The 19,939-nt window shown below is 40.1% G+C and overlaps 1 protein-coding gene across 2 annotated transcripts in view; it reads right to left on the bottom strand.

Annotated features, from left to right (window-relative positions):
- LOC121335352 (neurabin-1-like) overlaps nt 1-17,951 on the bottom strand; it is a 40,545-nt gene extending 22,594 nt beyond the window's left edge. For both annotated transcript variants that reach the window (XM_041403383.1, XM_041403382.1), the window contains exons 1-7: nt 17,822-17,951; nt 15,433-17,298; nt 3,375-3,507; nt 2,867-2,987; nt 2,222-2,326; nt 1,797-1,917; nt 1,230-1,376 (exon numbers count right to left, since the gene is read on the bottom strand). In XM_041403383.1, coding sequence (XP_041259317.1) covers nt 1,230-1,376; nt 1,797-1,917; nt 2,222-2,326; nt 2,867-2,987; nt 3,375-3,507; nt 15,433-17,043 — 2,238 coding nt within the window. In that variant the 5' untranslated portion in view covers nt 17,044-17,298; nt 17,822-17,951. The remainder of the gene's footprint in view (nt 1-1,229; nt 1,377-1,796; nt 1,918-2,221; nt 2,327-2,866; nt 2,988-3,374; nt 3,508-15,432; nt 17,299-17,821) is intronic.
- Nucleotides 17,952-19,939: the final 1,988 nt, after the last annotated feature.

Genomic DNA, 19,939 nt, shown 5'->3' on the forward strand with positions numbered 1-19,939 from the left:
AGTATTAATTGTTCCTTGTATCTCACTTTCCATCTGTAACCTTGCGGGGATTTTCTTTTTGTCAACACACATTGCACCAATCCCAAATTAAAACTAGTGAATCCATGACTATTCTTCATTTAGATTATGTTAGTAACAGCACAGTAATGAGTAATGAGATTCTACATGAGATTATAAGTATCCCAAGTAAATACAGCACTTAAGAAGCTTCAGCTTGCTGCAATGCTTCCAAACCCAGAAAATTGTGAATGCTCTCTAGAGATCAGCAGCCTGCAATTTCTACTTCCTCAATGACATTGGCAACATTATCAAGAGAACAAACATAGGGGACCTGCAAAATACCAATCCAATACCAAGACAAAAATAAGCTGATGTAGCAGCAAATAGCATCTGATAAAACAGTTTCTTCGCAGTATATTTTTCTCCTCCCAGAGTGAAAATGACAGGCACTTAAATCTACCAGAGAAGCCTGGACTCCAAAATGCCAAAGTCTGTACCATTTAAGTCCCTGACTAAATTCCACAGCCCTGAATAAAGCAAATATGCTCCTTTACAAAAACCCTGGGAAAAGAGAACCATACTATTTCCAATTATGTTAAGTTGTGATTCAGAGTCTGGAATGCCCTATTGCGTTTACAAATCCATTCCTTCCAAAAAACACACCATAAAAATACTCTCCAAGCCAAAAATATGCCTATCTACAGAATCACGTGCTTTTATGTACACAGATTTCTCAGAAGACCGCAGGGACTAAACCAAGAAATTAGATATGTATTTCTTGTCTTCCTGAAAAACATCTCACAACAACACTTGAGACCATTCAAAACAGGCATATTTGCACAACCCCCATGCTCTCTGCAGCTAAAGCCATTCTACTGGGCAGCAAACACAAGCAAAGGCCAATGGGCCAGAAGAGAACTAAGAGAAGCATCCTATCTATCTAATGCAATACTCAGACAACAAGGACAGAGTCGGGGCTGGGTTCTACCACCTGTTTCCAAGGGTTTTTTAAATTTAATTTAAATCAAAGGATTGTTTAATGCAAATGTGCATAGGGAGACTGGATACAAAAAATTACAGAAGACCTACATTTCAATGGACATTTACCAGAGATATTTATTGGTGACACTGGGAAAAAAAACCCAAAGCAATGAGAGGGAACATGAAAGAGTTTGGTTCAGATGTTCCCCAGTGCATTGCAAAGAACATTTAAGAAACTGCTACAACACCTCTTTAAATTTAAGAAGAGACTGCGCTGAATCCATATCCAGTAGTAAACCAATATCTTCATTTTCAGGAAGATCAAAAACTTCTACAGATTTTCCATGTAAATGTGACTCATATGTATCCTCCTCCTCATCATCATAGTCATCATCCTGACAAAATGAGAAAATCATGACATTCTGTAACACACACACACTTTTGCATTAAGCTAGTATCAATAACCAAAGCACACAATCAAGAAATCCAACCAGCTGCAAAACTTTTCTTAACTAGTTACTATTCCTTTTTAATTTCTTATACCAAGATAAGTGTTAAAGAAGATTTGCAAACACCTTCATCAAAGTTCCACAAAAGAGAGCTAAGAAAGACATGCACAAAATTATCACATACAATTGACAGTTAAAAGTGTATTTTGGATTAGTGATAAAGCAATAACCATGTGCCTTGACAACATTAGTGTATGAAGTGCTTATTTTCCTGCTTTTAACAAGTTGCCTCTGTTATACATTTTTGCTTCAGTTTGATTAAACCCCACCATTTACCCCATTAGCAGAGCATGAACAATGTTTTACCTGCTCTGTATCATCATGAACATAGTGCTGCTCGTACAGACATCTCTCTTGCTCTAAGGTCTCACTAATGAGACGGGCTACTTCACTCTCAGCCCCTGGCTTCTCCCTCCCAATCAGGAACCTACAGGAAAAAAAACAAATTATCTTGCAGCAAAAAAATTTAAGACATGCTTAAGAAATCAGTTTGCTACGCCTTCCACAATATCTTTGTAAAATTTTCATACTGTGGTTTTGTATTCTCCATGAATGAAGAATGACAAAAAGAAACTATTATTTCAGAGAAAACATACATACCTTTAAGAAATCAGTTTGCTACACTGTTGCCTTCCACAATATCTTTGTAAAATTTTCATACTGTTGTTTTGTATTCTCCATGAATGAAGAATGACAAAAAGAAACTATTATTTCAGAGAAAACATACATACCTCACAGTGCCTTTGGTGTTCTTTAGCACAGTGGCTGCAAAGAACTGAGTAACTCCCACTAGACTTATGCCATCAACCTCAACAATCTGATCATTTACTTGAATTCTGCAAAATAAATAAATGCGTAGCTATCAGGTAAACAATAGTATTTTGGCTTGAAACATTTTTGACATGACAAATATCACTTAAAACTCACTAGTATTTACAATGATAAATTCTGACTCCATTGAAATTCATTACTTAAAAATAGTCTCCTCATCCTTTGTCACTGTGCAAACCACCAATTAAAATGTACACAGTATTTGACTGGATGTTTTTTGCATTATTTACACAGTGACTGGTGTTCTGCAGTGTCAACGTGATTCTGCAGTGCTTCTACACATGAGCTCATTTTGAACATTTCTCATATGTACTGTAAGCAGATCTACAGTCACTTAGCAAAAATGTCCTATAATAATAACCTCATTTTTTAAAATTTAACATAAATTATTACATTCCTGCTTTATGTTAAAGCAGGAATGTAATAATCACTCAGCTGCATTCAGCTTTTGTACTTTTACTCATAGTATTCAGCATATCTAATGAAATCAACTGGGCTCAGTTGGAAACTTGTAAAAAGCATAATCAATTCAATGAAAAACTCACCGTCCATCCCTCTGAGCAGCTCCACCATCTGTTATTGTTTTTACAAAAATACCTAGTTTTTCCAGTCCCTGATCAGCACCAACTCCCATTCCAATGATACTGATGCCCAGACCCCTGTCACCTAAGGGATTCAAAAATCTAACATTAGCTGCATGACATATGATGTAACAGTTAGCAAACTGAGTTGTTTCAAAGCATTCCAAGTCTTTCTACACAAAAGATAATAGAAATTCACTTTAAAAAGAGAAAAAATAGAACATATTTTATATGTAGATACTACTTAAACCCCTTTTGCCTTGTAGCCTTCCTAACTTTAATTCAGTATGACAATCTGCACTTAGTAGAGGCCCGTCCGGTTAACACTCACTAAATTCACCACAACTTTTCACAAATCTAACCCTAGATACACATTCAAAAATTCAAGACCTAAATTCCAGGAACATACAGCTATGGTTTTATCTTTTGTTCCCATAGTATCTCTTGTAAATGTTCAAGATTTGATTTGCACCTTTTTCAATTTCCACAGGAAACACTTCCATTTTTTCCACCCTTTTCTCAAGTTCATACTCAGCTGAGGCTGCCACAGGGTCAACTTCTTCATTACGTCTATCATAGTCTTCATTTGAGTAAGTACTGAAAACCTAAGAAATGTAACAGAAAACTTTTTTTAATGTCTTCTCACCTCCTTTCAAACATCATATAATTGAAAGACAAGCCGTAAGGAAATTAAAGTGGTATTTTCAGAGATCTCATTTTCTAAACAATCATCAATTTAATAAATACTGCTGCTGTCACACAGTTTCCAGCTTGCACAGAAGTAACATTTTAAGTTTCAAAACAATTACTAACAGATTTTATCTTGCAAATGCACCAAACAGTTAAAAAAAATCAGTCAGCTCCTCTTTGATATGTGTGACTTTTTTTATTAGGACTACATTCCACCAAATCCTTCCTCTCTTCTTCCCTCCCCCCACACCATCTGCCAATTGCAGTGTTTCAAACAGATGTAGTTTTCTGATTTTGCAAGGGAATCACGCAGTTTCCCAGGAAAAGGAAATGCCTTGCTACATACATTACTATTTTTAGTATTCACTCCAGCTGAGTTTCTGAATTGTTAAAAATAAAAGATAAACAAACAACGCAAATTGAGACAGAAATCTAGAAAGGAAGAATAAACTATATGTAACAGGGTTAATCTTACATATCAGCATGTTCATTAATTGTATTTAAATTAAGAAGTTGGGAAAAAAAAGGAAAAATATCACACCCTCATTTATCTTTAAAAATAAGGTTTATCTCCTAAATGTTTTGCAGGCACTGAATGTTTTATCCTACATCATTGTAAGACAAAAAACACTCACTGCAGCTGCAGCAGCAGCAGCCATCTCCCTAATCAAAAACATGCAGCACTGACATGAAGTTCATTTACACTGGCTTACTATATTATTGCAACTGTTATATTTTCCACTGACACTACCTAAACAGGTAACTGCAGTCATGGAAATACCACAGCATTAACTGTAATTAACATTTTCCCTGTGAATTTACATTCACTAGTATATAGCTTTAGCTCTGCAGAGCAGCAGCTTCAGACACCAAAAAATGGTCATTGAAACAGATTATCAAAACGCAACCAATATAATTCAGTATTTCACGCGAGGAGCCTACTGCATCACCTTCAGACTACAACTTGACATCAGTTTCACCCACTCTTCCCAAACCCTGCAAAACACCTACTCCAGAAACGTGGCATGGCCATATAGTCAGTCCAGTAAGCAAGCAAGATTAGATACACTTGGCTGAAAGGGAAGGAAGAAATCCACTCTCAGAAATCTTATGTCTTCCACAACAAAAGAACCTTCGTAGAAGCGGTTATTCCTAAGTCTTGCATAAAGGTTAATAAATAAACTCCTTGTGATTGTCATACAGATACCAGTAGGCAACAACTGGACACAGAAAGACAACAAGGGTCACACTTACAGTATGTCTTCCATGAACTTTACAGAAATAATCTTCAAAACAGACAAAGAAAACCATCTAAATGGTCTTATTCTACTACTATCAGAAAAAAGGTGGCCAAGTTCTTTAAATTAATCACCCTCCTCAGCCTCCAAATCACAAAATAGGATATGCAGCAGAAGCATTTAATGAAGCATTGTTCACCCTTTGGAACAAGACTGGCCTAATTTGTTTATTTTTCATCCCAACAGAAGAAGTAGCATTTCCAAAAACATAGTCAAATTATAACAAGATTAATTTTAAATTAATAATAAAAAGGAAGTTCATGAGTGGATAAATGATAACTTGTTATTGAGAATATATGCATTCTTGAGGGCAAATCAAATACCAAGGCATGGAAAAAAAGTATAAATTCATATGCATATAATCTAGTATTAACAGCATGACTAGAATATAAAAAAGATATCTTAACTATCAAATGGTTGAGCAAAATGTGGAGAATGGCAGTAGTTCATTTTGGATACAGTGACAACTGTATTTTCTTAGTTCTTACAAGAACTTGCTAGTGGTCTAGCAGAGCAGAAGATGATACAAGTAGTTACTATCTACTGAAGAATGACATTACCACAGGTGTGACTGTTCCTTGCACAACACTATGAAGTGCTAGAAATTTGGGGAAGCAAAGTTGCACCATAACAACAGCATTATGTACACTGCAAGCCTTAGGCCACCAGCATTAAAATATCTTTGGAACTTCTAAAAATGATTTATTACTTTCCAACTTAAAAGTAACAGAATTGTATTTTAGAATCTCATGGAATTTTCTCAATTTTATACAAAATTGATGATAGGAATTGTTCATCTAGCAGGAGCGGATAATAGAATTTAAAACTAGTGGTCGCTTAAATTCCAGTGATGTTTATAATTGCTATAAATAAAATAATGGCATATACATATCTATGCAAATGAAGAATCCTAATATTTATGCATTACTACCTTTCTAAGAAAAGCCTATTTGAAATCAATTCTGAGTAATTCACTAAGAGAAAGAATTCATACTTTTGTCTTAAAGTGACAGTATGAGAACATTTGGGTAATATTCTAAAAACCATAACCTCACAATTAAAAGAAGATAGTTCCATTTACAAATAGTAAGAACAACACACCCCTCTCCAAACTTCAGAAAAATAATTTTGAGGAAGAACATTAATTTACAAAGAACAGAAGACAAGTAAAACTTATAACCAGAAGCCAAACACTGCAAAAACAGAAAGAAAAGCAAAAGCACACTACAAAAACTATGACTGAAGAGTCAAGGGTAGAATACAGAAATTTTTATTGTGTACATGCGGAATCATAACATTGTGTTCATCTTTTATGAGAGAGAAAAAAATGTTGATATTAATACAGAAAATACAGGACTGGTCAGCAAGTTGTTCTTGCCAAGTAGCAAAAGTAACATTTAAACGTGGATAATAAATAATGTAAGTTCACAGTTTAGAAGACTGATGAGAAAGCTAAACATGTTCATCCCTGCACTGGCAGGGTTTAGTCACTGAATCAAATGCATTACAGACAAAAGAAATTCTAATCTTACTATTCAGAAACCACTGCTAGCTACAGATTTAAAAATTATTAGTATCACAACTGGTATTTTAAAAATATATACTTCAGCAAACACAAGTTATTGGCTCAACACAGGGGAAACAGATGAATTTCACTGTGGAAACCATGTAAATTTCACAAGCCTTTTACCATAACTTGTGATATATATTAAGAAGGTTACCCTAACAATAATAACTTTTGGACCCTGTCAAGCTAACAAATGGCAAAATGCTAGCTGAAAAGGTTTTTTTTTTTTTTACTTAAAACCTTTTTCCTTCAGAATGAATACAATTAATTTGAATCAAAAAAGTTCTGATAGAAGGCTGAATTTGTAAGAATTATTTGAATTAAATTGTTAAGACACATAATGGTTAATTTTCAAACATACTTCGTGCTTGAACAGCATATATATTTATCTGGAGAGAAAACTAGCTGCATTCTTCACACCAGAAAAATGAAACACTTTTTGAATGCAAAACTTGGTTTCACATATTTTATGAAGATGCTTATCTAGACACCCTCGAGACAAGACCAGCACTCAAAAAACACCAACAGAGCCTGTCTGAAAGATCCTATTGTTCAGTTCCTGTAACTATTACAGAACTAAAAATTTGTTATATCATCTTAGTGCTAACACAGAAAATAGCATTATCACAGAAAAACAGCAATGACCTTCACATGCTTCAAACTCTTCACAGGACAGAAGAATGTCTACTTAAATCTGTTACTTTTAGAAGAATATTAATTAGTTAGAGGGCAAACACGAATTTACCATGTGCTTGCATGAAAATGCTGCAGACTAAAAAAACACTGTCCAAAAACCTCCACTCCAACATTCACTTCTAGTATACAGATTTGTTTGTGCCTAATGAAAAGCAGAACATTACAAAAGTAATTAAACAGTAAGATGAGGAAATCAGGAACTGCCCAGAAGAACTTCCAACTAATTAGAATGGAAGCAACATCAACATCACTTTAAAGTTCTCATATAATCCTGCAGTATTTGCTGGGGAGCCTCACAACACCTGCACAGGCAGTTACAGCAACACTGAACATCTGAGAGAGGCCCTGCAGTGTCACTGATGCCCTGCCTGGAGCACACCCAGCCAGCACCACAACCCCTGGTTCACCTGCGCTTGGACGTGCCTGTTTACTGACACTCCACAAAGCCAAATATTCAAAACATAAGTTAAAGCTCAGGGAAAATTATCCAGCAGCAATCAGTTTCAGCTTTCCAAATGGAGGCCTTTGTGATGCCTGGCAAAATGTGAAGTGCCCATGAATAACCATTTGAAATAGCAGTACTGAAGTAGGACTAAAGCCTAATGTACACCTTTACAGCTCACTCTTACTATCTCCCTCTTTCTTTTGTTCAAGTAGACATCTTGCTACTCCTATCCTATGCTTCCCTCTACTTCCAAGAGCTACATGGTTAGTCACTGAAGTCTAATGTACACCTTTTACAGCTCACTCTTACTGTCTCCCTCTTCTGTTCAAGTAGACATCTTGCTACTCCTATCCTATGCTTCCCTCTACTTCCAAGAGCTACATGGTTAGTATTTTACTAGCACTACTTTGTATATCTTAAGTAAAAATTGCCTATATCCGATCTAACTCAATTCAGGCTATATAATCATAGAAGCAGCAAAGAAAAATACCATATTTAATTTGACTTTTTAAATACTCACAACCTTTACTCTTCAAAAAGTTTTCAGAGCAGCTGGCAACTGTTAAAGATTGATATTAGAAACAATTACACTCAAGACAGCAATTTGTGTTACTAACCAGGTAGACAGGCAGGCTTTGCACATTTAAGTCCTAGGAATCGCAGCTTGGTATGACTTAATCAAAAGCGCAACCAAGTCAGTTTACATAAAGACAAAAGTGCAGCCTTGCTTCAGATCTACAATACAAACCATTTCATATGGACAGTGTCCTCATAAATAAACCTGCTTTTTATCAGTCTCATTCTCTACTTAATTCTCAATAAAACCAGTAAAATTTGTTCTTTAGTTCTGTTTTCTACTGCAGGAGCTTAAACATTGTAGCCTGCTAAAGAATAAGACAGACAATACAGTATCTATTTCAGTCAGGTCATGCTAACTACTTGAGAAGGAGAAACACTCACTTTCAGGTATTTAATTTTTATATCCCAGTGGAAGAAATATTGAAGACAAAGAAAAGCAGAGCACTGATTTTATTTCATTTCAGATATTCAGAGAAGTTCAGAGACAATTCATGATCTCCATCTGCAGAAGAGCTCTGCTGTGACCTGGCTGTATTCCTCCAGCAACTCAAGTTGAAGTGGCAATGCTCTCTGACAGGATCCAAAATAAGTAGCATACGACCAGGTGGCAATGCTCTCTGACTGACAAAGAGACTGAAAGGATCCAAAATAAGTAGCATACGACCAGAAGAAAAAATACTCAAAATACCACATAAAAGGGAGCACCAAAAATATTTTAGCTTCTGAAAGCTATATATTTGTATAAAGAGAATGATTCAATTATGAACCTCTGTAAACTTCACAGGTGTCTTGGTACCAACAGTTCACGCCTGTGATCAACATAGATACACATGTATGTATTTAGCATTCACCAAAAAAAACTTGGCCTGACCAAATCTAAAGAGCAAGCATATCACTATGGGGAACTTCAAAAGAATAACAGTGAACACAAAAATAGTCTACCTGTATTCTAAAGACCTTAGAAGAAACAACAAAATAACCCTGTCATCAGGGGGTACCAGATCAACTCAATTAACTAATCTGCATTAATACTGTCCTTAGCAATGATCGATACCCCAGTTCTAAAAAGAAGGATTAATTCACTATGCCAAGTCACATTAGAGGGTGACGAAAGAAAATGTCTGAAAAATAAGATATCTGACATATTGCATAATACTTTCCTACTAAATAAAAATGTAAGAACCCTGTAAAAACCTCTGCACAATCCTCATGATCTCACAATTACAAAATACATACTCAGATAATGCAGGCAAGCATCTTTTCACTTATGTCCTTCTTAGTGTTCACCTTTCTTTTTGTTAGAATTATATGGAAAGGGGATAATTTATTTTTCCATTTCTCCAGAGGAAAACTGCAATAAAGTTTCAGCTACTTCTGGGTCACTTTTTACCTGGCTAGGATATGTATTCTCACCTACCAACAACACCAATCATCATCAAAAGACACTGAATCTTTCAGCACTTCAACTGCTGAGCTACTGAACTTGTCTCCTATAAATTTGCTTATCCTGGCTGACCTCCACCATCTCCTCAGTGTTTCTTCTAACCATCTCCCATGAAACCCTCAAGTGCCTCCTATTCACCTCCTTTTCTCCCCCCTGTTCCCCACACCTATTCTGACAGTAAAAGACAGCGAAGGCTGGGAATGCAGGCTGGGGATACGTAGTGATCAGCTAATGCCAAGCCAAAAAGAACAAGTAACTTCAACAAAAACTGCAGCCCTGTCATCAGTGAGGCCATGAATATGCACCTCTGATACAAGTGCTAATTTTCCACAAACCAATCAGTATTTTAAAAGCACCTTTTAAAATTCCTCTCTCCTTCCTAATAAATCCAGGTGAAATTGCTAGAAGTTAGAAGCTGGAGGGACTGAAAGGACAGTGAGGACAGGCAGGTGAAAACCTCACCCGATCTATATAACCTCAACATTCTCTTATTTTTCTATAGTTTTCTAGCATAATCAAATACATTAAGCAGGTCAGTTGGTATGTTGTCTAACTGCATCTACAGAATAATTCAGTCAGAAATACACTGAGATACTAATGTAAAGAGTCAAGCTGCTCCAGCAGTGAGCCAGAATATGAAAAGAAATTCTTTACTTTTTCTGTTCCAATTCAGATTTCTGATCTACAGCCTCAGGTCCTGGCACAGGACTCTCATCCAAAGGCTCCTGAAATGCCAAATCAATCTACTATTGTAAAACTTACATATCAAACATTTACTAAAAATTAAACCAGATGTATGATTTTAAAAAAGGAAGAAAAAAAAGCCAAAGACAGCATGAGTTGAAAGAGCTTTTTTCCAGACGGCTGAAAAACCATCACAGCATCAAAAAACAAGGACCATAAAGGCACCAGAAAGATTCGACACAGAACTTTGCATTTAATTCTTCTTATAGGCTTACCTGTGTTACATTTAGGCTTAATAAACATTTAGGAAACATTTTACTTATATGAAGACTGAACTTTTAATAAAGGTTTAAAGACTATCTTTTCTCAAAAAACGTCCCCCCCCCAAAAAATTTAAGTATTTCCAAATGTGTGTGAAAATATATACCTTCTTCCTCCAGTTATTATCCATGTTTTTAATCTCTCATACTGTTAAATTGCAGGAATGCCATACTCTCAGATGCAGACAGAACAAAACAGAATTATTTTTTGTTAAAAGTCACCAAAAAGCACCGTGGAGAGACTGAGATGAAAATATGAAGAGAAGGTGTTTTGATGTTACATTACAAATGTCATAATGTTGATAAACAGAACTTCAAAACAATTAAAATCTATGACTTTAAACAACCAAATTGTCATTGGAAAAGATCCCAAAGTTATATTATTTCTGTCAAAAAAAAAAATTAATTCCCACATATAAGTAAATTCTGTTTAAATCTACTCTCATATCAAATCTCCATTTTCCTTCATCAACCCTCACCCACATCACATACTTGTTTCTTAATGCCACAGAAGTACTTTACAGAAGTGCTTGAGCAATGGCTGACAATTGACCAGCCATCACTTCTCTAACTCCTGAAGAAACTCCAGGGTTTGGGTATCTTCAACCAGGCAGTGTATTTCATAGTCCTGAAGCAAACGGTTCAGAGGCTGTATGAAGCTAATAATCAGAGGCTGTATGAAGCTAAGCACTACACCACAACATTGTGTTAAATTTTTTGTGTATGACATCGTAAGTAGACAAGTAAACGGTTCAAATATCAGAGGCTGTATGAAGCTAAGCACTACACCACAACATTGTGTTAAAACATGAGAGCCTACACATTGATCCAGAAAATTTGTGCATCTTCTAAAAGCACGTGCAGGTATGCTGTGAAAATCTAATTCAAGGGTTATCTTCATTTAGTTCTTCATTAACTTCCACAGTAAGTAGTTTTGTACAAAAAATGTTGAACAGGAAAGGCTGAACACCACCACCATTTGTGCCAGCTATACATAAAACAGCTTTACTGTGATGTGCAAGACAAATGGCAATACTATGAAGGATTCCCATATTTTCTCAGAAGCAGCTGAAACTAGACTGGTTAGGACAACATACATGAAACTGCTTTCAGTTTCCTAGTTTCCTTATGAAACAAATTTATGCTCAGCTGTGACAAATATAAAAGTAATGCCTCTATGAAGGTTTGGGGTTTGTTCTGTTTATTTTTGAAACTGTTTTCTTGACTAAAGCAGCTCAAAATATATTACTATTCAAAAAAAGCTGGGAACAGACACTCCCATGTAACATAAACTAGATAACGATAAGTAAACAGAAGCAAACAGCAGCAGCAGCTGTACTATCTTTTCAGCTTACCTGAACTACAGAATTTCTAAGGATCATAAATCATTGCAGAAGTTAGTCACTGAGCTATTAAAGGCTTGGAGGACAAAGTTTGACACAGTCAGAGGAGAAAACATCTCAATAAATCAATTTGAAAACAGGCATTTGTTTTCCAAACAGAAAGTTTCAAAATTACAAACGTCAAACAGCACTCAGTCATTACATTTATGTTAATTAAAGCCTTTCAAGGTAATCTCATAACCAACAGCAAGCTAATGTCTACATTACAAAGGCAAAATGAAATATAAAGAGATGACAGAAGAATTACCTGATGTTATTTGCATTGTGTGTAATGCTGATTGCTTACACAGTTTACTCAGAAAACTTTTAGACAAAGGCAAATTCAGTTCCCTTGCAAATACCTTGGACTGCTGAGTGTGCTTTACATTCCTTACTGGCTTCATATGTGGCAACAAGAGACTAAAAATTGCTCATGTACCATAACACATAACTTTGTGAAGTTCTGCTAATAACTGTACTGTATCACTCTCTAAGCTACTCCAGGAAAACAAGAACTGAGATAAAATGTTCCCCCGGATCTGGAAAGATCAAACAGCAGCAGGACTTAGTCTGGTCACCCACAGCAAGTAAAAAAATCCCATATGTTGTTTATCAACAGCTTCTACGGAATTTAAACACTTCTTTTAAAAAGTCTCATCTGTGCTTGCTTTCACAGGCACAGGGCAACACAAAATAACAGAGTATTTGCGCAATTATGTCCCATCTTTCCTGAAATTATCAGATCAAATTATGTTCTCAAGCCCTGCTACAGATGGCAACAATTGCAGACCTCCACCAAGGTCAGACGGAGTGCTAACAGTGTTAGCTACCTTATACACCCCCTGAGAGCTCTACAGTCTCGTTTTACCCAAAGACCTTGCCAATATTACAACTGACCAAAAGCTTTGAAACAGAAATATTAGTCAAGTTCTCTTTGTTGTAGCAGTATAAAAGCTATTTTTAAGGTGCCTTAAATTCTATCCATTACTGACAGACATATCCAACCTCCCTTTTGCATATTTGAAATACAATGGTCAAAGCTCCATCACTGCAGAATGCTGCAGATCTGAGAATGTGATTTCTCTTGCCCAATTCTGAACACTTTGAATCCTTCAACTCTACCAGATACCTGCTAAACAGCAACTGCAAGAGACACAGATGGTTTCTTTGTCATCACTAGAGATTCAGAATGAAAGCAGCAAGAATGCAAGGGCAGCCTGGCCTCTCTCAGGAGCATCTGTGAGAAGAAGAATCACAGACCTTCTCTAGTGGCTATGAATGACCGAAAATAGCACTCACATTTTAATCAAACTTATTAGTCTAAATAAAGCTGAAAAAAGCTACTAGGGTACATTTCTCACTATGGCACTGCTCTAAGCTGTGGTAGGGATCGGGAATAATCTTTTTGCTACCACTGAGATTTTTTTTTCTCTTCCAATTTAAGATGCACCAAAATCTATGAAGAAAGATGGAGAGATTTCCTTCTGTGGGGTAAAACTGGGATTTTTCTAAAAAGTTATTGAGATATTAAAAATACAGAACTAAAGAATGTTCTGGGTAGGCATAAAAAAGTTGGAATTCTTTATTTTAGAGAATACAAATCCCATAAACCATATAACCAGGACTTATTCCCACTAATTATCACAGAAAACAGGAAGCAAAAAGGCAGACATGGGAACAGAAATCATTGCTTAGGCAAAAGGAACAAAGAGGGAAAACCTATTGAAAATGACATGCAGAAAGAGATCTCTATACCCAATGTAGGAAAGATACAGTCAAGTTTCACTGAAAGGGGATAAAGGAAGGCAAGTATCACAAGCTTCAATTTAAGGGCCTTAAAAAGTATCTCAATAACCCTATTGCTATTAAGTACAGTTTATTCTGCCAATCCAAGCAGGACATTATGGCAAGAACTATGTTATTTTTCATAGGAAACCGCTACCAGTTGCTTCTAACCATTCATCTCTTGATTGTATAAATGACAATCTGAGACAGGTTGCTTCCTTTGGCTTTCAGAGCTATAATTGAACAGTGCTTGCTACCAAAACCTGAGTTTTGTCTACACAAGAGCTACCATCACAGTTGGCACTGAGATTTCTACTAGGGCTTTCAACTATGTCTGGCACAGACACAGCAAAGAAGGCAAAAGTCTGTTAAGGGCCACCGCTCCAGCAGGGTATCAGCAATGATCAGTAAAACCCTGCCTACAGCAGGAAGTCACTTAACACATTTACAGTAGACTCTACATGGCACTTTGCTCAGATATTGAGTGCACAAATGCATGTAGAAATGGACTGATGCCCCTCTGGCTCTCTCCCAGCCCTAACCAGACTCATTATGCAGTTTTCAATAGCAGCACTCTCCCCTTCACTGCTCCAGGTCACCACTAAAGCAACATCAACGAGAAGAAAGCCATATAAAGTCAGCTTGTCTATGGAGAGACTATTAAAAAACCCACACGCAACAAAACTCACATTTTGCCAAATTTTTTTGCCACAATCAAAACATCTTCTGGGGTACAGCACTGGTGTGTGTTCGCAAACTGGGAAATTACAACTCTCTGCTGTGGGAAGTTCAAGAGTCAACAGAATTTTTACATCCCTCTGATCACTAAAGTGAGTCCTGACTCTACGAACAAAGTGTAAAAGCTGTTTATTAAAAATTATTTATTTCAGTCATGTGATAGTAGAAGAGATGCATGCTGAGGAAGGTCTGTACAGTCCCCCATTCCATCCTTGTCCATGTCTCCCAATTCTCCTTCCAAAGTTAAACAAAGACTAGAATAATTCAAGTCTGCAAGAGACTATGGGTAAACATAGTCTGAGTTGTGGAGCAACTTATTTTGTGGGTATTTTTGGTGGAGGAAGATCAGACCCATAAATCTTTTAAATTTGTTAAAGTTAAAACTCACACTACTCCTCATTAGCCAGTCTGCCCTCTAACTTTCACTTCTGCAACTTCGTAACTCCAAAATAATCATGTAAACACTCCTACGGCTTATTCACCTACCCGTATTAGAACCAAACAACACACATATGGTTATTATTGGAGACAATTCTAGAATCTTAAAATACAAGAACCAGTCATTTGATACTTTCTTACAGTTAATTCCATAAGCAAGTCTGAAGTTGAATATGAAAGTTTTTTTTTGGGGGGGGGAGGGGGTTGTTGATTTGTTTGGATTTTTTTTAACTTTTGTGCCAAAAGAAAAACTGAAAATAATAATTCCTAATGCAATGCCTCAATTAAAAAAAAAAATAAAGTATTAAAGGTCAAGGTGTTTGTATCTGCTCCTAAAAGACATCTGCTCCTGAAAAAGTCCAGCAAGTAAAACCTCATGTGCTTCACTATACTGTCTTATGAAGCAGCTGTAATTTGACTGCAAAACAATTTAAAAAGAAAAAAGAAAACTCAAATGTACTTACTTTGATAGGAGCTGTTGAGAACTTGACTTTTCGGTCTGGTGCTGGATCTTCCTCTTCAGAAAGCCCAGGAAACTCCTCATATTCGCTGTCATACATATAGTCCTCCTCTCCCTCTAAAATTTCTCTGCCTTCAGGCTCTTGGTTTTCTGGCTCTGTGTCCCTGTCATCATCAAAAGCTGCATTCTCTATTCCAAAATCACTGAAGTCCTCACTTTGCTTTTCTAACACTTGCTCCTCTTCTTCAGTATCCTCTTCTTGCTCTAGAACATCCTGAACTTGTGTAACTGGACCATCTCTTACAGACACCCCATCTCTTTCTTCTTCCCAACTGGTCTTGCTGCCATCTGTAAGCTCTTCTATCACTTCCAAGGCATAGTCGCTTCTCTTCCCTTCCTGTACATCACATACGAGCTTCTGATTCTCCTGATCAATGTGATCTTTCTCCAAATCTTTTTTTCCACGCCCTGAGGTTTCATCTTGTGTAACCAGCTCTGTGCAAGTCACCTCTGTGGGAGAAACCCAGGAGCAAACACTATCTGATATCTGCTGAGCCTCTTGAGCAGGCACACTGCCCATATTCCAAGGGCTTCTCTCCAGTACCAGTTGCTCTCTTTTGTCTTTTCCCAGGGCCTTGCTTGGCTCATCTCTGTAGATCTCAGGCACTTTGGGGAATGCACCTTTCTCCAGACATCCTTCAGCAATAACAGACGAATTCAAAGTCTGCTGGCCTCTCAAAGGGTCCTGATTTGGAGAACTATCATTTTTGGAAGTTTCTTTGGATTCTTCAGTATCACTGTCACCTAGAAAGCTTTCCAGCCTCCTAGAAATGGGCCCTGCATTCAGGAAGGAAGATTTGGAACCACTATTAGCATGTTGCTGCTTCAACTCCTCATTACTTTGATTTTCAACTTTCTCCAGTGTAACTGGAGGACTTGCTTCTGTATTAAAACTGAAGTGGTCCACCACATTGCCGCAATCAGAAGCTGAACCATGTCTCCTCTTATCTTCACTTCTTTCACTTTTGCTGGGGGAGTATCTGTCCACTGAGCTCCGCTGTCTTATATTTCTCTCAAAGAGCTTCCTGGTCTCTGAAAATTTTTCTGCCAGGGCTACTTTGTCCAAGTCTGCCTCGTCACTGCTACGGATGACTTTGTCAGAAGCAGAAGACATGGACAATGAATCCACAGGACTGCCACTGGGGCTGGTAGTTACATTAAGAAGATTATTTTTTTGTACAACGAGAAAAGATGGACTACCTGGGGAAGATCCATACTCTGCTGCCGCGGCCCGGCTGATCAGTTTAGTGTCAGCAGGTGGACTGCTTTCACAACAGGTTGTAGAGGAAGAGCTCCCCATCTGCAGAAACATATTTTTGATCTTGTGTACTCTGTTGCCGTAAGTAGCAGCTCTGCCTCGACTGTGTGGGTCACTTCCCCCTCCATTGGAAGAGGTGCTCAGCTTCTGATGCAAGCCTGTTTTGTTGGAAGCGTTGTCAGGATTGTTTACACCATCAAAAGAGCATTTGATAGCATGGAAATCAGATTTGTAAGCATTTCGGTGTGGAGAAGCACTTCTTAATGTCCTTTCCCCCTTGCCTTCGGTTTTCATCATTGTTGAAGAGTAAGCTCCCTCCAATCCTTAAGAAGAACGGAAAGAACGATTCCCTAGCACAAAGCTTCCAACCTCCAACACCAGGCAGTGTAGATCCCACAGAAGATCCCAAAAGCAGCCTTTCACTCAGTCAGCCTCCCTGCTCGCATTGAAATGGAACGCAGGGGACGCTACGTGGAGAGAAAGAAATCAAAGCCCGTGAATGGCCACATCGGGAGTTACCCCCAGCGCGGATGGCGGTATCCGGAAAGCCATCTGCAGAGAGACAGAGAGTTTCCATTAACTCGGGGCCTCGCCGGTGTGTGACACGAATCCGAAACTCGGGGTGGGAATCGCAGCCCAAGACCTCTCTGCGGGATAAAGCCCATTGTGTCGGTCGGGACGCGCGGACCCAGCTGCTCCCCGGGCACCGACCTGACGGCTCTGGCGGGGGATGCGGCGGCGGGCGGCCCCCCCACAACCTCCGGCTGCCGCCCCTCCGCTAAGGGCCGTCCCGGGCTGGGCCAGGCCAGGCCGGGTCGGGCGGCGGGGGGGGAGGGCAGCGGCAGCCCTTCCTGCCGCCCGGGGGAGGCCGGGCCCGGGCCGGACCGGGCGCACGCACCGCGGCTGGGCAGGACGGAGGGGCCCGGGCTCCCCGCGCCGCCCGGAACGGGGGAAGCCACAAGTTTCGGCCCCAAGTTGGGGCTTCCCTGTGGTGGCGCTTCTGCGCCGCGGGGCCTGCGGGGAGCGCAGCGGAGCCGCCCCGGTACCTCACCCCAAACTTTCCGAGCCAGCCTACCTGGGGGCGGGGGTCCTGCCGCCTCCTTCCCCTCAGCGTTCCCAGCCGCCCAGCGGCCACACACACCACGCCATCATTATCCGCCGCCACAGCCGCCCGCCTTTCCTCTCTCTCCCTCCCGCCCCCCGCCCTGCCGCCGCCGCCCCGCGCTCCTCACTCCACCTTCCTCCCGCCCCCGCGGCGCGCTCAGAACCGCCGCCGCCCGCCCGCGCCGCTCCCCGGCCTCACGCCGCTCCGCGCCCTCCTCCGCGCTGTGTCTCGGGCCCGCCCGCGCGCGCTCCCTGCCTCGCTCGCACACAAAGAGAGGGAGCGGCGGGCGCGCCCCTGCTCCTCTCTCTCAGCGCCACGGAAGAGACGGGCTGGGGGCGGCGGGCGCGACCGGCCCGAGGGAAGCGCCTCCCGCGCCGGGATATACCACGCCATAGCGGGATATGGGTTTCGGGTGATACCATGTCGGCGAAGCGAGCCGGCGCGGGGCAGCGTCGGTGGGTGCGGAGCGCTCACCGGTGCCTCCGCCGGGGGAGCTGGAGACGGTGGGGCGAGGGACGCTGGAGAAGCGCGAGCGCCAAGCTGCTGTGATGCTGCGCGCTATTTTCAAAGCCTGGGCGGAGAGCGCCAGCCCCGGCTTCGCCGCAGAGCAGCGAGGTTCCCGGGAAGGAAAAGTGGCGACAGCTGCCGCGACCGAGGCTCGGACAGCTGAAGTAACAACAGTGCCAAACATTTATTTTTTCTCTCTCTTCCTTTCAAAAATCAAGTTGTTGTTAGCCGCTCCCGAGCAGGTAGGTATCAGAGCTCGGGAGGATCCCCAGCCGAGGCGGCGCCCGGCCCCCCGCGCACCTGCTGCCCGCGCCCCGGCGTGCGGACCCGCGGCGCCGGGCGCGCCCCGGGACACCCGGACACGGCCGCGCAGGAACGGGGCTCAGCCCGCTGGGCTCCCTCGCACGCTCCCCGGGCGGGAAGTCACTGCAGCTCCCCAAGACTGGGAAAATCTTGCTCATCATCCATAGCCCCAGGCAGTAACAACCGCAGTTCAGAAAGCAGTATTCCATACGTTCAGTTCTCTCGTTTGTTAGTCCAAATAAGAGCACTGGCTTCAATATATTTATCAGTCAAAGACAGTATTTGGACGACTGTTTCATTGCCGTCCCTTACATACGTATAACGCTCTCACAAAATTATTAGAAGAGCACAGAAGAGTACTGGTAGTTACCAATTACGTGGCAACTGTTGTTGGCACCTGGCAGCAAATTGTGTAACAGTTACTTAGAAATCTAAATACTTGACTCCTTGGGAAAAAAAAAAAAAAAGCTTCACTGGTTTATTACTCAAGTCTATTATGAAATTTATACATTCTCCCAGGCATTCCATTTGACTCTGGCTTAACTTGGAGACACGAGCTTGTTCTAACGTCTATGGTATTATATTTCACAGCTTGATCTAAAATCGATGATACAGTTTCAAATTAGCCTTAATCATGATTTTACAATAAAATAAAATCTTATTATTGATATAACAGTCTAAAACAGAGACGACATTATTCAGACCTTCTTCTGTCTTTTCAAACATTGCAGGGGCAGTGGAATTTCACCAAGGTCTGCCATTAGCCGTCTTACATACACTTGGTAACACCATTTTGAGTAAAATTTAAATACAGATAGTTTCACTGTAAGAGCAACACGTGTTTCATATTTTGAATATGTAGGCCTTATCAAGAACATGTAGAGGTGATCTCCTGCATGCTATGGAGATGGTCCTTCGTATACCATTTGTAGGCTGGTTGAAATTGCAAGGCTTAACCACCATCTTTCAATAAATCGTCTACAAGAAGCTACTAAGCAAATGGTTTTTTCACAAACCAAAGGTATGTACAAGGTTGCTCAGCAGTTTAAGCACTGTGGGCAAAGAACATTCTGCATTCTGATCAGGGAACCTGGCAGTATGTAGGAGACTGCTCAAAGAAAAAACGGCAAGAGTTGAGGAACAACATAAAAACAAAGCCCAAAGCAGCTCTAAACCTCGCTCAGGAAAGCCCGTGGCCTTTGTACTGGGTGCTGGCTTAAAGAGGCTGGAGCAGGAAGATACTCTTCTGTTTTGAACTCTCCCATAAATGAGAAAGCA

The sequence above is a fragment of the Onychostruthus taczanowskii genome, unplaced genomic scaffold, assembly GCF_017590055.1.
Source record: "Onychostruthus taczanowskii isolate IOZ18803 unplaced genomic scaffold, ASM1759005v1 scaffold20, whole genome shotgun sequence".
NCBI lineage: Eukaryota > Metazoa > Chordata > Aves > Passeriformes > Passeridae > Onychostruthus > Onychostruthus taczanowskii.